Here is a 15,432-nt window from a genome sequence, read left to right on the forward strand (position 1 = left end):
GTATTATTTTAACATTGTTAATGTCATGTTAACTTGAGGGTTAACCTTATGATCCTGTGTTAATTGTGAGTCCAGGACACTGCTGGAAAATTGTCTTCTTTCTTCTTATTATTATCATCGTCCTGAGTCAGTCAAAAATATCTGTTGTCTGTATCCTTACATGTTTAACGCTTCCCCGTGAAAATAATAATCACCTTGAAGAGCATTACTAACACTACTTACTACCCTTGACAGCAGTGGCACTGTGGGAGGTGCTGGGCATGTCCGGGGCACTGGTGGTGACCATCGTGGCATCAGTGGCCTTCCTGTGTTGTGCCTGTGGTGTGGCTGTGGTGGTGTGTGTGTATAGGAGGAACCGTGCTCTACACCGTCCCCCACCACCACAGACTCAACCAACTTACCCAAGTGAGTACTGGACCAGGGCAGGTTAGGGTAGCTTCGTCAGGAAACAAGACAAGTGTTTCCTGTGGTGTGTATAGGAGGAACTGTGCTCTACACCATCCCCCACCACCACAGACTCAACCAACTTACCCAAGTGAATACTCACTCTAAGGTAGGTTAAGGTCGTTAGGAAACAGGACAAGTGTTAAACCATACCACAGGAGGGGATAGAACCCACAATTAGAGAATCATAAAACTCCAGACCGACAGGTTAGCCAATGGACCAGTGGCTAATGCGTCGGTTTGGAGTTTTATGACTCTGATCGCGGGTTCTATCCCCACCTGTGGTGTGGTTTGTTTGCAGTCGTGTCATTACAATTTCATGAGTCAGGACAAGTGTTTCCTGTGGTGTTTACAGTAGGAACCATCCTGTTCACCGTCCCCCACCACCACAGACACAACCAACTTACCCAGGTGAGTACTGATCCCAAGGTAGGTTAGATAAGGTTCGTCAGGAAACTGGACAAGTGTTTCCTGATACAGATCTTAGTTATATAATGACCCACAGCTGGAGCTTTTGGTCATCTGACCGAGACCTTCCACTGGCTTACCACTCCACCACTTTAAAAATTATGCTTATGACTCTAAGGTGGTGTGAATTTCAGATATAATATAGTACACAGATATATAATGATATTTTGGCCACTTACACAATTATTATTGCAAAAATATAATCATTACAGTTGTAATGTTAACTTCAAAATGTGATTTACATGTTAAATTTATTAACATTTTTGGAAAAACATTGTTGGTAAGCATAGGTAGCAACATAACTTGTGTTCGTGATACTGTCACATCTCCACAGTGGAAGCCGGTGGACGCTATGGTACTAATGGCACCTTTGGCACCTTACTAGTGGAGAAGCCTCCACCGTACCCAGGAGTACCCCAGCATACCTCTGTTATACCTCCAGGTTAGTCAAGCAGACAATAGTCTCTCTAGGTTGATTATTAGTGGGGTTTAAAGCCTATCTACTACACCAAGGTCATTAACAGTGTACATAACCCCTTCACCACAAGTCATTTTACTATATAAACTCTCATTATATGCACACTGAGAGACATACACCACACAGTGTATATAATAAACTGTCTATCTCTCTCTTATGCTCTCTTCCAACAATTAAATACCAGTTTATACTCCCTTATAAGTACAGTGGACCCCCGGTTTACGATCAGCTCCCAATGCGAACAATTATGTAAGTGTATTTATGTAAGTGCATTTGTATGTGTATGTTTGGGGGTCTGAAATGGACTAATCTACTTCACAATATTCCTTATGGGAAAAAATTAGGTCAGTACTGGCACCTGAACATACTTCTGGGATGAAATAATATCGTAAACCGGTGGTCCATTGTATATTTTTATTATTATAAACAACAAGAGCTGCTAAACCTCTTATATGAAAAAGTTTTAAATAGTTCCTACTTATATATATTTTTCCTTATTAAATTTTTCTTAACATTAGTGTATCTCATTTTTTTTACAAATTAAAACTTTATTTTGAGAAAATGTAATTATAGTCTCATTATTGACAACAAATTATACTGAAATTGTTCAGTAGTTTTGTGTATATTGTAGTTACGCATATTCGTGAAGATGAACGCAGGAATACATGAAATCGATCACGCATCTTCAGTTTTCCTTCATGGTTCTTATAGCACAGATGGTTGGACTCAAAAATTCACCCAGAGAGACCTCCAAAAATTTTTAATTCTTCAAAATTTTGTTGTGGCCAATTTGTTTTTGATTTTGGTTTATTTTTCACCTCAAAGTCAGTATTTCTAAGTATCATTGTAATCTAGATAAATTAGACACATGTGCAACACCTGGGTGACTTTATGGTGATTCCCAGGTGTTGCACATATGTCTGGTCCAACTTGAGTCTTAAGTTAACCCTTAAATTGTCCAAACGTAGATCTACGTTTTTTCAACATTTGAAGGTATGTAAAAAAACATAGATCTTTTTTTTTTTTACAATTGAAAATGTGTAAAAAACTTTGATTTACGTTTTTTTATTTGAAAATATGTAAAAAAACGTAGATCTACTTTTAGAGCACCTCACATGTAAACATAGATCTGTTTGGTCAGTTTAAGGGTTAATGAACGACTTACCATAAAAGTTAGAATAGAATGGGATTCGAACTGTGGTCTTGATGGGTAGCAGGTCCATCACTGTACCACTGAGCTACGGGGTTGTCAGTAGGAAGGCTACACTTCTGTGGCTCCTCTCTGTGTCAGATGTCATCAGCTGTCACCCAAATGTTCCTTCCCACAGCCCCAGGAGCTATCCTAGTCCATCTGTCTGTGAAACCTTGCTAGCTCAGTGGTCCAGTTACTACCTGCCAGCACCACGATTCGAATCCCCGTTTATGCTGCTGTTTATTCAGCTGATTCATCAGCTTGGTAGTGCTGTATACCATTGCTGTAATACCCTAGTGCTGCTCTAGTCTAGTTGGCAGCACTCTAGTGCTGCTCTAGTCTAGTTGGCAGCACTCTAGTGCTGCTCTAGTCTAGTTGGCAGCACTCTAGTGCTGCTCTAGTCTAGTTGGCAGCACTCTAGTGCTGCTCTAGTCTAGTTGGCAGCACTCTAGTGCTGCTCTAGTCTAGGCAGTACTCTAGTGCTGCTCTAGTCTAGTTGGCAGTATTCTAGTGCTGCTCTAGTCTAGTTGGCAGTACTCTAGTGCTGCTCTAGTCTAGGCAGTACTCTAGTGCTGCTCTAGTCTAGTTGGCAGTACCCTAGTGCTGCTCTAGTCTAGTTGGCAGCACTCTAGTGCTGCTCTAGTCTAGTTGGCAGCACTCTAGTGCTGCTCTAGTCTAGTTGGTAGTACTCTAGTGCTGCTCTAGTCTAGTTGGCAGCACTCTAGTGCTGCTCTAGTCTAGTTGGCAGCACTCTAGTGCTGCTCTAGTCTAGTTGGCAGCACTCTAGTGCTGCTCTAGTCTAGTTGGTAGTACTCTAGTGCTGCTCTAGTCTAGTTGGCAGTACTCTAGTGCTGCTCTAGTCTAGTTGGCAGTACTCTAGTGCTGCTCTAGTCTAGTTGGCAGTACTCTAGTGCTGCTCTAGTCTAGTTGGTAGTACTCTAGTGCTGCTCTAGTCTAGTTGGTAGTACTCTAGTGCTGCTCTAGTCTAGTTGGTAGTACTCTAGTGCTGCTCTAGTCTAGTTGGCAGTACTAGTGCTGCTCTAGTCTAGTTGGCAGTACTAGTGCTGCTCTAGTCTAGTTGGCAGCACTAGTGCTGCTCTAGTCTAGTTGGCAGTACTAGTGCTGCTCTGGTCTAGTTGGCAGCACTAGTGCTGCTCTAGTCTAGTTGGCAGTACTAGTGCTGCTCTGGTCTAGTTGGCAGTACTAGTGCTACCCTAGTCTAGTTGGCAGCACTAGTGCTGCTCTAGTCTAGTTGGCAGTACTAGTGCTGCTCTGGTCTAGTTGGCAGTACTAGTGCTACCCTAGTCTAGTTGGCAGTACTAGTGCTACCCTAGTCTAGTTGGCAGCACTAGTGCTACCCTAGTCTAGTTGGCTTAATTTTGAAGGAAAGCATACAAATAGCCTTCAGTTAACTCACTAATAACTATATCTATTTAGTGGAAGCACTTTACTAATGATGATAGATTCAATGCACGTCAATTAATTATTCTATGAATTTCGGGGTTCGACTGCTGTAAACAGTAATCAAATAGGTATTTGTGTATGATTAGATTTAGTATGTTATTTTAGTAGCTGATGAGTATGTTTATACAGTAGTGTTATTCTCTCGCTGGCTTGTGTATATGTACACGTCTCCAGAAGCCTTGTACCTACTTACACTATTGATAAGTCACACACACACCTCATGAGGATTTTCACCCACTTAAATCATTTCTAAACAACTCACACCTACTTACATGGATTTTAAAAGATACTTAAACTCACTTACATGACTAAGATGGTCGAATATATACGTGGCTTCAGGAACACTTATAAGACTTGAAAACAAGTACATATGCATAAGAAGAAATTGTGGGTGCTTTCACACACTCACACACACACACACACACACACACACACACACACACACACACACACACACACACACACACACACACACACACACACACACACACACACACACACAGCATTCCTATACCTTAGTAAGGAATCATTCAAGACACTGTACACCATGTACATCAGGCCCATAATGGAGTATGCAGCACCTGTTTGGAACCCACACTTGATCAAACACGTCAAGAAATTAGAGAAAGTGCAAAGGTTTGCAATAAGGTTAGTTCCAGAGCTCAAGGAAATGTTCTATGAAGAAAGGTTAAGGGAAATCAGCCTGACGACACTGGAGGACAGGACAGTTAGGAGAGACATGATAACGACATACAAAATACTGTGTGGAATAGACAAGGTGGACAGAGACAGGATGTTCCAGAGAGGGGACACAGAAACAAGGGGTCACAGTTGGAAGTTGAAGACCCAGATGGGTCAAAGGGATGTTAGGAAGAATTTCTTCAGTCATAGAGTAGTCAGGAAGTGAAACAGCCTAGCAAGTGAGGTAGTGGAGGCAGGAGCCATACATAGCTTTAAGATGAGGTATGATAAAGCTCATGGAGCAGGGAGAGAGAGGACCTAGTAGCACTCGGTGAAGAGGTGGGGGAGGTAGCTGAGTCTCGACCCCTGCAACCACAATTAGGTGAGTACACACACACTATGACTCGACCCCTGCAACCAGAGTCAGATATGGATGAGAGGAGATGAACCAGCAAGGCTGGTGGAAAAATAAACACAAATGCAGTATAATAATCTTTATTGACTATGTTTTGCCCACACAGTGGTCTTTATCAAGTCACAAATAGATCTACCTGGGTAAGGAGTACATTAGTGTATATAATGTGGAGAGTCAGGTGGAGAATGTTGGGTAGGTTGTATATGAGAGGAACCTACATGGGACCTACAAGGGACATGTAGGTCCCTCTCATGCACAACCTACCCAACATTCTCCACCTGACTCTTCACATTATATACACTAATGTACTCTTTACCCAGGTAGATCTGTTTGTGACTTGATAAAGCCCACTGTGTGGACGAACGTAGTCAATAAAACATCGCATTATACTGCATTTATGTCTATTTTTCCAGGTACAGTAGACGGACAGCATGAAGAAAACAGACTTTAGAAAGGAGAATTCTGAGAGGTTAAGAGACTTCCTAAATGTTGTAGACTGCAAGAGTGAATTAGAATGTCAATGGACAAGATTATGGTGTACCTGGAAAGTGCAAGGAAGCTGTGGAGACTTTAATACCAAGAGGATGCAGGAACAACAGAGACAGAGAGAACCCTTGGTTCAATCAGAGATGCTGGGAGGAAAAGTGTAAGCGAACAAACAATATAAAGGAGAAAAACAGATGAGAAGAGAGAGATGAGCAGATTAACCAGAAACGAATATGTTAGAGTGAGGAGAGAGGCTGAGAGACAGTCTGAGAATGACATGGCATCAAAGGTCTGAACCAAAACCACTTCACAGTCACATCAGAAGACAGACAACAGTGAAGGACCAAGTAATTCAGCTGAGGAAGGAAGGAAGGAAGAGAGCTCACCAACAATGACAAGGAAGTTTGTGAAGTGTTTGTTAATCACATGATTTGAAGAAGTCTTCACAGTGGAAACTGGGAAAATACCAGAGAGACTAATGATCAGGGGCCACCAACAGGTACTGGATGACATCCACACAAGATGGGAAAAGATAAATAAACTTTTGATGGAGCTGGAAACATCAAAGTCAGTGTGACCTGACAAGGTGTCACTATGGATTCTGTGAGAGGCAGTAGAGGCACTATCTGAACCACTATGATCTACAGCAAGTTAATAAACACAAGACCGTTACCAGAGATCTGGAAGGCAGACAGGTGTTAAACTACAGACCAGTTTCTTTAACATACCTTGCAAGGTAATGGAGAAACTTGGGAGGGAAAGACTGGTAGAATACTTGGAGAGAAGTGCTTTTTATAAACGATAACCTGCGTGGATTTAGAAATGGTAAATCTTTGTCTTTGACAGAGTAATGGCTGCATCACAAAAGACAGAAGGTTGAGTGGACTTCATTTTCTTAGACTGCAAGAAGGCATGTAATACTGTTCTCCACAATGGATCAAAGGTTATCTTAGGAGAAGGAAACAAAGAGTGATTGTTAGGAAAGAGATGTCAGAATGGGGAAGACTAACTAGCGGGGTCCCACAAGGATCAGCATTAGGACCACTACTGTTTCTGGTTCATGTGAATCATATTCCAGGTGGGACTGAGTCAGACATATTCCTGTTTGCTGATGATATAAAGCCAATAAGTAAAATATAAACAGATAGAGACAAGGAAAGGCCCCAGAGGGATCTGGACAAATTGCAGGAGTGCGCAGATAAGGGGATGTTTGAATTCAATTCTAGTAAATGAAGGGTCATGAAAATTGGGGAAGGAGTAACAAGACAGAAACAGCGTATAGACTAAGGTAAAGATGCTGCAGAGTTAACTCAAGGAGAAAGACCTAGGGGTGAGCATAGTGCCTAGTATATCACCAGAGCCTCACATCAGCTGAATAACCTCTGCGGCCAACGCTCATCTGGCAAATCTAAGAGTAGCCTTCAGGAATCTCAGTAAAGAATCTTTCCAAGCACTTGATACAACAGAGCACCCATCTTGGAGTATGCAGCACCAGTATAGAACCCACACCTAAGGAAGCAGTTCAAGAAACTGTAGAAGTATGCAACAAGACTTGTTCTTGAGTTAAGGGGTAGAGAGTGAACCTAATGACATTGGAAAACAGAAGAACCAGGGGAGACATAATAACAGAAAATACTCAGAAAATACAGCAGGCGTGCATGAGCGTGTTCGGTAGGAGTGAATGAAGACGAATAGTATTTGGGACCTGATGAGCTGTTGGAGTGTGAGCAGGGTAATATTTAGTGAAGGGATTCAGGGAAACTGGTTATTTTTATATAGCCGGACTTGAGTCCTGGAAATGGGAAGTACAATGCCTGCACTCTAAAGGAGGAGTTCGGGATATTAGTAGTTTGGAGGGATATGTTGTGTATCTTTATACGTATATGCTTCTAAACTGTTGTGTTCTGAGCACCTCTGCAAAAACAGTGATTATGTGTGAGTGAGGTGAAAGTGTTGAATGATGATGAAAGTATTTTCTTTTTGGGGATTTTCTTTCTTTTTGGGTCACCCTGCCTCAGTGGGAGACGGCCAACTTGTTGAAAAAAAAAAATAAACTCATGGGAATTGATAACATAGGCATGGACAGCCTGAGAGGCAATAGATAAGCCACGAAGATGTTAGGAAGTATTTCTTCAGTCTCAGAGTGGTCGAAAAATGGAATGATCTTGGTGAGAAAGTGGTGGAGGCAGACTCCATACTTAGTTCAAAGAGCAGGTATGACAGTGCACATGAGACTAAGAGGAAGCGACTGATGAGTGGCAAGTGAAGAGATGGGACCAGGAGCTGAAAATCAACCCCTTCAACCATAAATACATGAGTACACACAAACACAACACAGCATAAACACTTCACACACCATCTAAGACCTGTCACTCCTACAACAAGAACAACACAAAACACTGGTCACACACCATCTACAACAAGAACAACACAAAACACTGGTCACACACCATCTACAACAAGAACAACACAAAACACTGGTCACATGCCATCTACAACAGGAACACAAACACTGGTCACACACCATCTACAACAAGAACAACACAAAACACTGGTCACACACCATCTACAACAGGAACAACACAAAACACTGGTCACACACCATCTACAACAAGAAAAACACAGAACACTGGTCACACACCATCTACAACAAGAACAACACAAAACACTGGTCACACACCATCTACAACAAGAACAACACAAAACACTGGTCACACACCATCTACAACAGGAACAACACAAAACACTGGTCACACACCATCTACAACAGGAACAACACAAAACACTGGTCACACACCATCTACAACAGGAACAACACAAAACACTGGTCACACACCATCTACAACAGGAACAACACAAAACACTGGTCACACACCATCTACAACAAGAACAACACAAAACACTGGTCACACACCATCTACAACAAGAACAACACAAAACACTGGTCACACACCATCTACAACAGGAACAACACAAAACACTGGTCACACACCATCTACAACAAGAACAGCACAAAACACTGGTCACACACCATCTACAACAAGAACAACACACTCATCACACACCATCTAAGACCTATCACTCCTACAACAGGAACAACACCGTCTCCTGTAGGGACGGGCCTGAGTTTCCCAGGTTACACCGTGGGTTGCAGCGCTCGCTATATATATCCATTACCTTAAAGACCAGCACTAGCACCTCTCAGCTTGCCTACCATCTTTTCTTCAAGGTAGGAGACTGAGAGAGAGAGAGAGAATAGAGAGAGAGAGACATCCCACACCTCCTGACTGCTGAAAACAACGATGTTTATCTCCTTGCAAAGCTTGCAATGTGTGGTTTACATATTAAAAAATATTAATTAGAAAGAAAGTCACTAGTATGTCTAGGCATTTTGGGCAGACTGGACCAGACTTCCTCCCAGAACATAGATTTACTTAACCAAGCTTCTGCCTGTAGCAAATTTTCAGAATGATCTCACATAGAACAGCTGAATTTCCGGCACTGATCTTGCAGAATTTCGAAGATAACTTTCAGTAATTGATTTTCAAAACGTAACCGTACCATAATACAATGCTATATGATACTATTTTATTCCTTTTCTGCAGTATACAGCATACAGTTTACATGAAATAAAACATTGTTAGGTACAAAAGAAAGCCACTAGCATACTGTACATGATAGTGTTGGTGTCCCATGGCTGCGTTAGTAGCACACTCAGCTCACACATTGAGGTGTGGGGTCGATCCCCGGTATGGGTAGAAACATTAGGATGTGTTTCCATAAGACACCTGCTGTCACTGTTCACTTACCAGTAAAACAGGTACATGGGTATTAGTCACCTTACACCTGCTGTCACTGTTCACTTACCAGTAAAACAGGTACATGGGTATTAGTCACCTTACACCTGCTGTCACTGTTCACTTACCAGTAAAACAGGTACATGGGTATTAGTCACCTTACACCTGCTGTCACTGTTCACTTACCAGTAAAACAGGTACATGGGTATTAGTCACCTTACACCTGCTGTCACTGTTCACTTACCAGTAAAACAGGTACATGGGTATTAGTCACCTTACACCTGCTGTCACTGTTCACTTACCAGTAAAACATGTACATGGGTATTAGTCACCTTACACCTGCTGTCACTGTTCACTTACCAGTAAAACATGTACATGGGTATTAGTCACCTTACACCTGCTGTCACTGTTCACTTACCAGTAAAACATGTACATGGGTATTAGTCACCTTACACCTGCTGTCAGTGTTCACCTAGCAGTAAGTAGGTACTTGAGTGTTAGGTGACAGATGTGGGTGGCATCCTGGGGACAAAATTAACCTAAGTTACCAGAAATGCTCTACATAACCAGGAACTTTCTATACAGTATGTCATTGTTGTCAGCTATGGTCTGTATAAGTTGTATCATGTACTGCTAGAAATAAACATTATTATTATTATTATTTCTGGCAGACTAATACTTACACTAGTCATAGATTACTGACCCGACAAAATTTCGACACTAATTCTCAGTAAACATCAACAACATATACCTTTATTAAAATAAAATAAAAAAATACCAATACCTTAAAAAAATATATAAAATGTCTCTTTATTAATCTGTCACAAAATAAAATTGACCCCGAAAAACAGTGTAATATTTTTTTATATATATATGGAACACCTCGAATTTTGGCACAGCCTATTTGGCTTTTACTAAATGTTAGGAAAAATTTCTAGAGTACAGTGAGGCAGATTTTCTAGCAACAGTGAAGATTTTCCTAGTGATAGGAAATGTTTTCTATTAATAGGGAAGGTTTTCTAGTATATTTGGGCACTTTCCAAAAATGTCAGGAATTTTCTGGCATGGCCTAATAGTGCTTATATAGGCCTAGTAAAAATTCTGATAAAATAACCAGATAGGCCTAGTAAGAATTATCAAAATGGCCTGATAGGCCTAATAAGAATTATGATAAAATAGCCTGATAGAACTAGTAAGGCTCATGATAAAAATAGCATGATAGGCCTCGTAAGAATTATGATAAAAGTAGCCTGATAGGCCACTAAGAATTATGATAAAAATAGCCTGATAGGCCTAGTAAGGATTATAAAAATAGCCTTATATAGTAAGAATTATGATAAAATAGCCTGATAGGGCTAGTAAGGATTGTTATAAAAATAGCATGATAGGCCTAGTAAGAATTATAAAAAATAGCCTGATAGGCCTAGTAAGGATTATGATAAAAATAGCCTGATAGGCCTGGTAAGGATATAGTAAGAATTGTGATAAAATAGCCTGATAGGCCTAGTAAGTATTAGAAAATAACCTGATATAGCCTAGCAAGGATTAGAAAATACAGTGGACCCCCGACATTCGATGGCATCGACATTCAATAAATCCTACATTCGATGCATTTTAACGCAAAAATTTCGCCTCAACATTCGATGGAAAACCCGACATACGATACGATTCGTACGAGACGTGTCCACGTGTGGCTTGAACTGCATTCGGTACATTCCATATTATCCATATTATCACTGTTTTTGGTGCTTGTTTCTGCAAAATAAGTAACCATGGGCCCCAAGAAAGCTTCTAGTGCCATCCCTTCGAGAAAAAAGGTGCTAATGACTATTGAAATGAAGAAAGAGATAATTGCAAAGTACGAAAGTGGAGTGCGTGTGTCGGAGTGCATAATGATTTGGTAAAGAAATTGCCTGCAACTAGTGGTGATGTGAGTGAATTTAAGGCCAGCAAAGGTTGGTTTGAAAGATTTAAGAATCGTAGTGGCATACACAGTGTGGTAAGGCATGGTGAGGCTGCCAGTTCAAGTCCTAATGGAAGGGGATTCCCCTTCTAAACACTAACACCATCCACACTTCCCCCTCCTCCCATCCCATCAATCATCACCAGATCTTCATTAAAGGTAAGTGTCAATTATTCTATTGTTATTAATCTATTGTTATTGTTGTTATTGTAATTATTCTATTGCATTAAACTTAATACTTCATGTGGTAAATTTTTTTTTTTCATACTTTTGCGTGTCTTGCACAGGTTAATTTGATTTCCATTATTTCTCATGGGGAAAATTAATTCGACTTTCGATATTTTCGACATTCGATAGCTCTCAGGAATGGATTAGTATCGAATGTCGAGGGTCCACTGTATCCTGACATAGCCTAGCAAAGATTAGAAAAATATCATAGCATAGCCTAGTAAGAGTTTGAAAAATAGAGCATAGCATAAAGTTACTAGTACGTATATCCTAAGTGTCTCACATCTAGGCTAAACTAAGTTAGTAATCCTAACATAGCTGGTGTGAACCAGGTTATACAGTGGACCCCCGACTTAAAAACAGCTCCCAACTCGAACAATTATGTAAGTGTATTTTTGTAAGTGCTTCTGTAAGTGTATTTTTGCGGGTCTGAAACGTACTAATCTAATTTGCAATATTCCTTATGGGAACAAATTCGTTCGGTAACGGCACCCGAACAGCCTTCTGGAACGAATTAATATCGTAAATCTGGGGTCCACTGTATTCCTAGTTTACCAGGTATAGAGCAGTTAGATCTAAATTGTTATCTCAGGCATAACATAGCCTGTAAATAATGATTTTAAATAATAATAATAGTAATAAAAATAATAACACTAAGAATAATAATAATAACAGTAATAATAATAATAATAGCAAAAATAATAATAACAATAAAAATAATAATAATAATAAAAATAATAGTAATAATAATAATAATAATTATAAAAATACAGTGGACCCCCGGTTCGTGATACTAATCCGTTCCTGAGAGCTCATCGTAAACCAAAAATATCGAAAAGCGAATCAATTTTCCCCATAAGAAATAATGGAAATCAAATTAATCCGTACAAGACACCCAAAAGTATGAAAAAAAAAACTTTTACCACATGAAATATTAAGTTTAATGCAATAGAATAGTAATTACAAGAACAACAATAACAATAAATAACAATAAATAACGAAAGAATAATTGACACTTACCTTTAATGAAGATCTGGGGATGATTGATGGGATGGGTAGGTTAGGTTAGGTTAGGGTAAGGTGGGTTAGGTTAGGTTAGGTTAGGCTAGGTTATGTTAGGTTAGGGAGGAGGGTATTAGGAGTAATAACAATGAAAGCAGAAGTACCGGGATTCAGAAAAGACAAAGAATGAAAATCTTTTGCAGTGATGCTAAGATGGCGAGGCAAAGTTGAAAATATAAATGGAGAGTGTGGATGGTGTTAGCATTTAGAAGAGGAATCCCCTTCCATTAGGACTTGAGGTAGCAAGTCCTTTTCTGGGGTTACTTCCCTTCTTCTTTTAATGCCACTAGGACCAGGTTGAGAGTCACTGGACCTCTGTCACACAACATAACTGGCAGCCTCACCATGCCTTACCACACTGTGTATGCCACTACGATTCTTAAATCTTTCAAACCAACCTTTGCTGGCCTTAAATTCACTCACATCACCACTAGTTGCAGGCAATTTTTTTACCAAATCGTCATGCAACTGCCTAGCCTTTTCACAAATGATTGCTGGAGAGATGCTATCTCCTGCTATCTGTTTTTCATTTATCCACACCAATAACAGTCTCTCAACATTTTCTAATACTTGCAGTCGCTGTTTCGTAATCACAGTTGCACCTTTAGCAAGAACAGCTTCCTTGATTGCCGTTTTCTTGCTCACTATAGTAGAGATGGTTGATTGCGGTTTACTATACAACCTGACCAGCTCCGACACACGCACTCCACTTTCGTACTTTGCAATTATCTCTTTCTTCATTTCAACAGTCAGTAGCACCCTTGGTCTCGAAGGGTTGGCACTGGGAGCTTTCTTGGGGCCCATGGTGACTTATTTTGCAAAAACAGGCACCAAAAACAGTGATAATATGGATAATATGGAATGTACCAAATGTATCCTTAGACGCGCGCACACTGGCTGGCTTGTAAACACTGGCACACACGGGGCAGTTCAGGCCACACATGGACACGTCTCGTATGAACCACATCGCATTCCGGGTTTTGTATCGGGAAGCGAGGCAAATTTTCTGCGATATAATGCATCGGTTACCGGATTTATCGGATACCGATAGCATCGCGAACCGGGGGTCCACTGTAATAACAGTAATAATAATATTAATAATAATAATAATAACAGTAAAAATAATAATAATAATAAAAACAGTAGTAATAATAATAACAATAAAAGCAGTAATAATAATAATAATAATAATACAGGTCAGCCGTCACTAATCTGGGACCTGCAGTGTGCTGGATTAGTGAGTTTGCCGGATTACAGAGTGGTTAGGTTAGATAACGCTTAATTAACCTCTCAAAAGAGACTCTGCTGCGTCTTCCTCGTTTTCATCGCTGGTTTCTCCACTGGCTTGTTGCTGCTGTGGATTTACAACCATCTGCACAATTTCTGAGTCAGTATAATGATGAAATTTGAGTCATTATAATAATTTGAGTCAGTATAATGATAAAATTTGAGTCAGTATAATTATTTGAGTCAGTATAATGATGAAATTTGAGTCAGTATAATGATGAAATTTGAGTTAGTATAATGAAATTTGAGTCAGTATAATGATTTGAGTCAGTATAATGATGAAATTTGAGTCAGTATAATTATTTGAGTCAGTATAATGATGAAATTTGAGTCAGTATAATGATGAAATTTGAGTCAGTATAATGATTTGAGTCAGTATAATGATGAAATTTGAGTCAGTATAATGATTTGAGTCAGTATAATGATGAAATTTGAGTCAGTATAATGATTTGAGTCAGTATAATGATGAAATTTGAGTCAGTATAATGATTTGAGGCAGTATAATGATGAAATTTGAGTTAGTATAATGATGAAATTTGAGTCAATATAATGATGAAATTTGAGTCAGTATAATGATGAAATTTGAGTCAGTATAATGATGAAATTTGAGTCAGTATAATGATTTGAGTCAGTATAATGATGAAATTTGAGTCAGTATAATGATTTGAGGCAGTATAATGATGAAATTTGAGTCAGTATAATGATTTGAGGCAGTATAATGATGAAATTTGAGTCAGTATAATGATTTGAGTCAGTATAATGATGAAATTTGAGTTAGTATAATGATGAAATTTGAGTCAGTATAATGATGAAATTTGAGTCAGTATAATGATGAAATTTGAGTCAGTATAATGATGAAATTTGAGTCAGTATAATGATGAAATTTGAGTCAGTATATGATGATTTGAGTCAGTATAATGATGAAATTTGAGTATAGTGATGAAATTTGATCAGTATAATGATTTGAGTCAGTATAATGATGAAATTTGAGTCAGTATAATGATGAAATTTGAGTCAGTATAATGATGAAATTTGAGTCAGTATAATGATGAAATTTGAGTCAGTATAATGATGAAATTTGAGTCAGTATAATGATGAAATTTGAGTCAGTATAATGATTTGAGTCAGTATAATGATGAAATTTGAGTCAGTATAATTTGAGTCAGTATAATGATGAAATTTGAGCCAGTATAATGATTTGAGTCAGTATAATGACGAAATTTTTGTCAGTATAATGATTTGAGTCAGTATAATGATGAAATTTGAGTCAGTATAATGATGAAATTTGAGTCAGTATAATGATGAAATTTGAGTCATTATAATGATGAAATTTGAGTCAGTATAATGATGAAATCTAAGTCAGTATAATGATTTGAGTCAGTATAATGATGAAATTTGAGTCAGTATAATGATGAAATTTGAGTCAGTATAATGATGAAATCTAAGTCAGTATAATGATTTGAGTCA

The 15,432-nt window shown here is 39.1% G+C and overlaps 1 protein-coding gene across 1 annotated transcript in view; it reads left to right on the forward strand.

Moving 5' to 3' along the window:
- Positions 1 to 237: 237 nt before the first annotated feature.
- LOC128697239 (uncharacterized) overlaps positions 238 to 15,432 on the forward strand; it is a 56,024-nt gene continuing 40,829 nt past the window's right edge. Inside the window, exons 1-2 of the mRNA XM_053788839.2 lie at positions 238 to 405; positions 1,247 to 1,354. Of these exons, the coding sequence (XP_053644814.1) occupies positions 261 to 405; positions 1,247 to 1,354 (253 nt within the window). The 5' untranslated portion in view covers positions 238 to 260. The remainder of the gene's footprint in view (positions 406 to 1,246; positions 1,355 to 15,432) is intronic.

The sequence above is a fragment of the Cherax quadricarinatus genome, chromosome 89 (assembly GCF_038502225.1).
Source record: "Cherax quadricarinatus isolate ZL_2023a chromosome 89, ASM3850222v1, whole genome shotgun sequence".
In the NCBI taxonomy this organism is placed as follows: Eukaryota; Metazoa; Arthropoda; class Malacostraca; order Decapoda; family Parastacidae; genus Cherax; species Cherax quadricarinatus.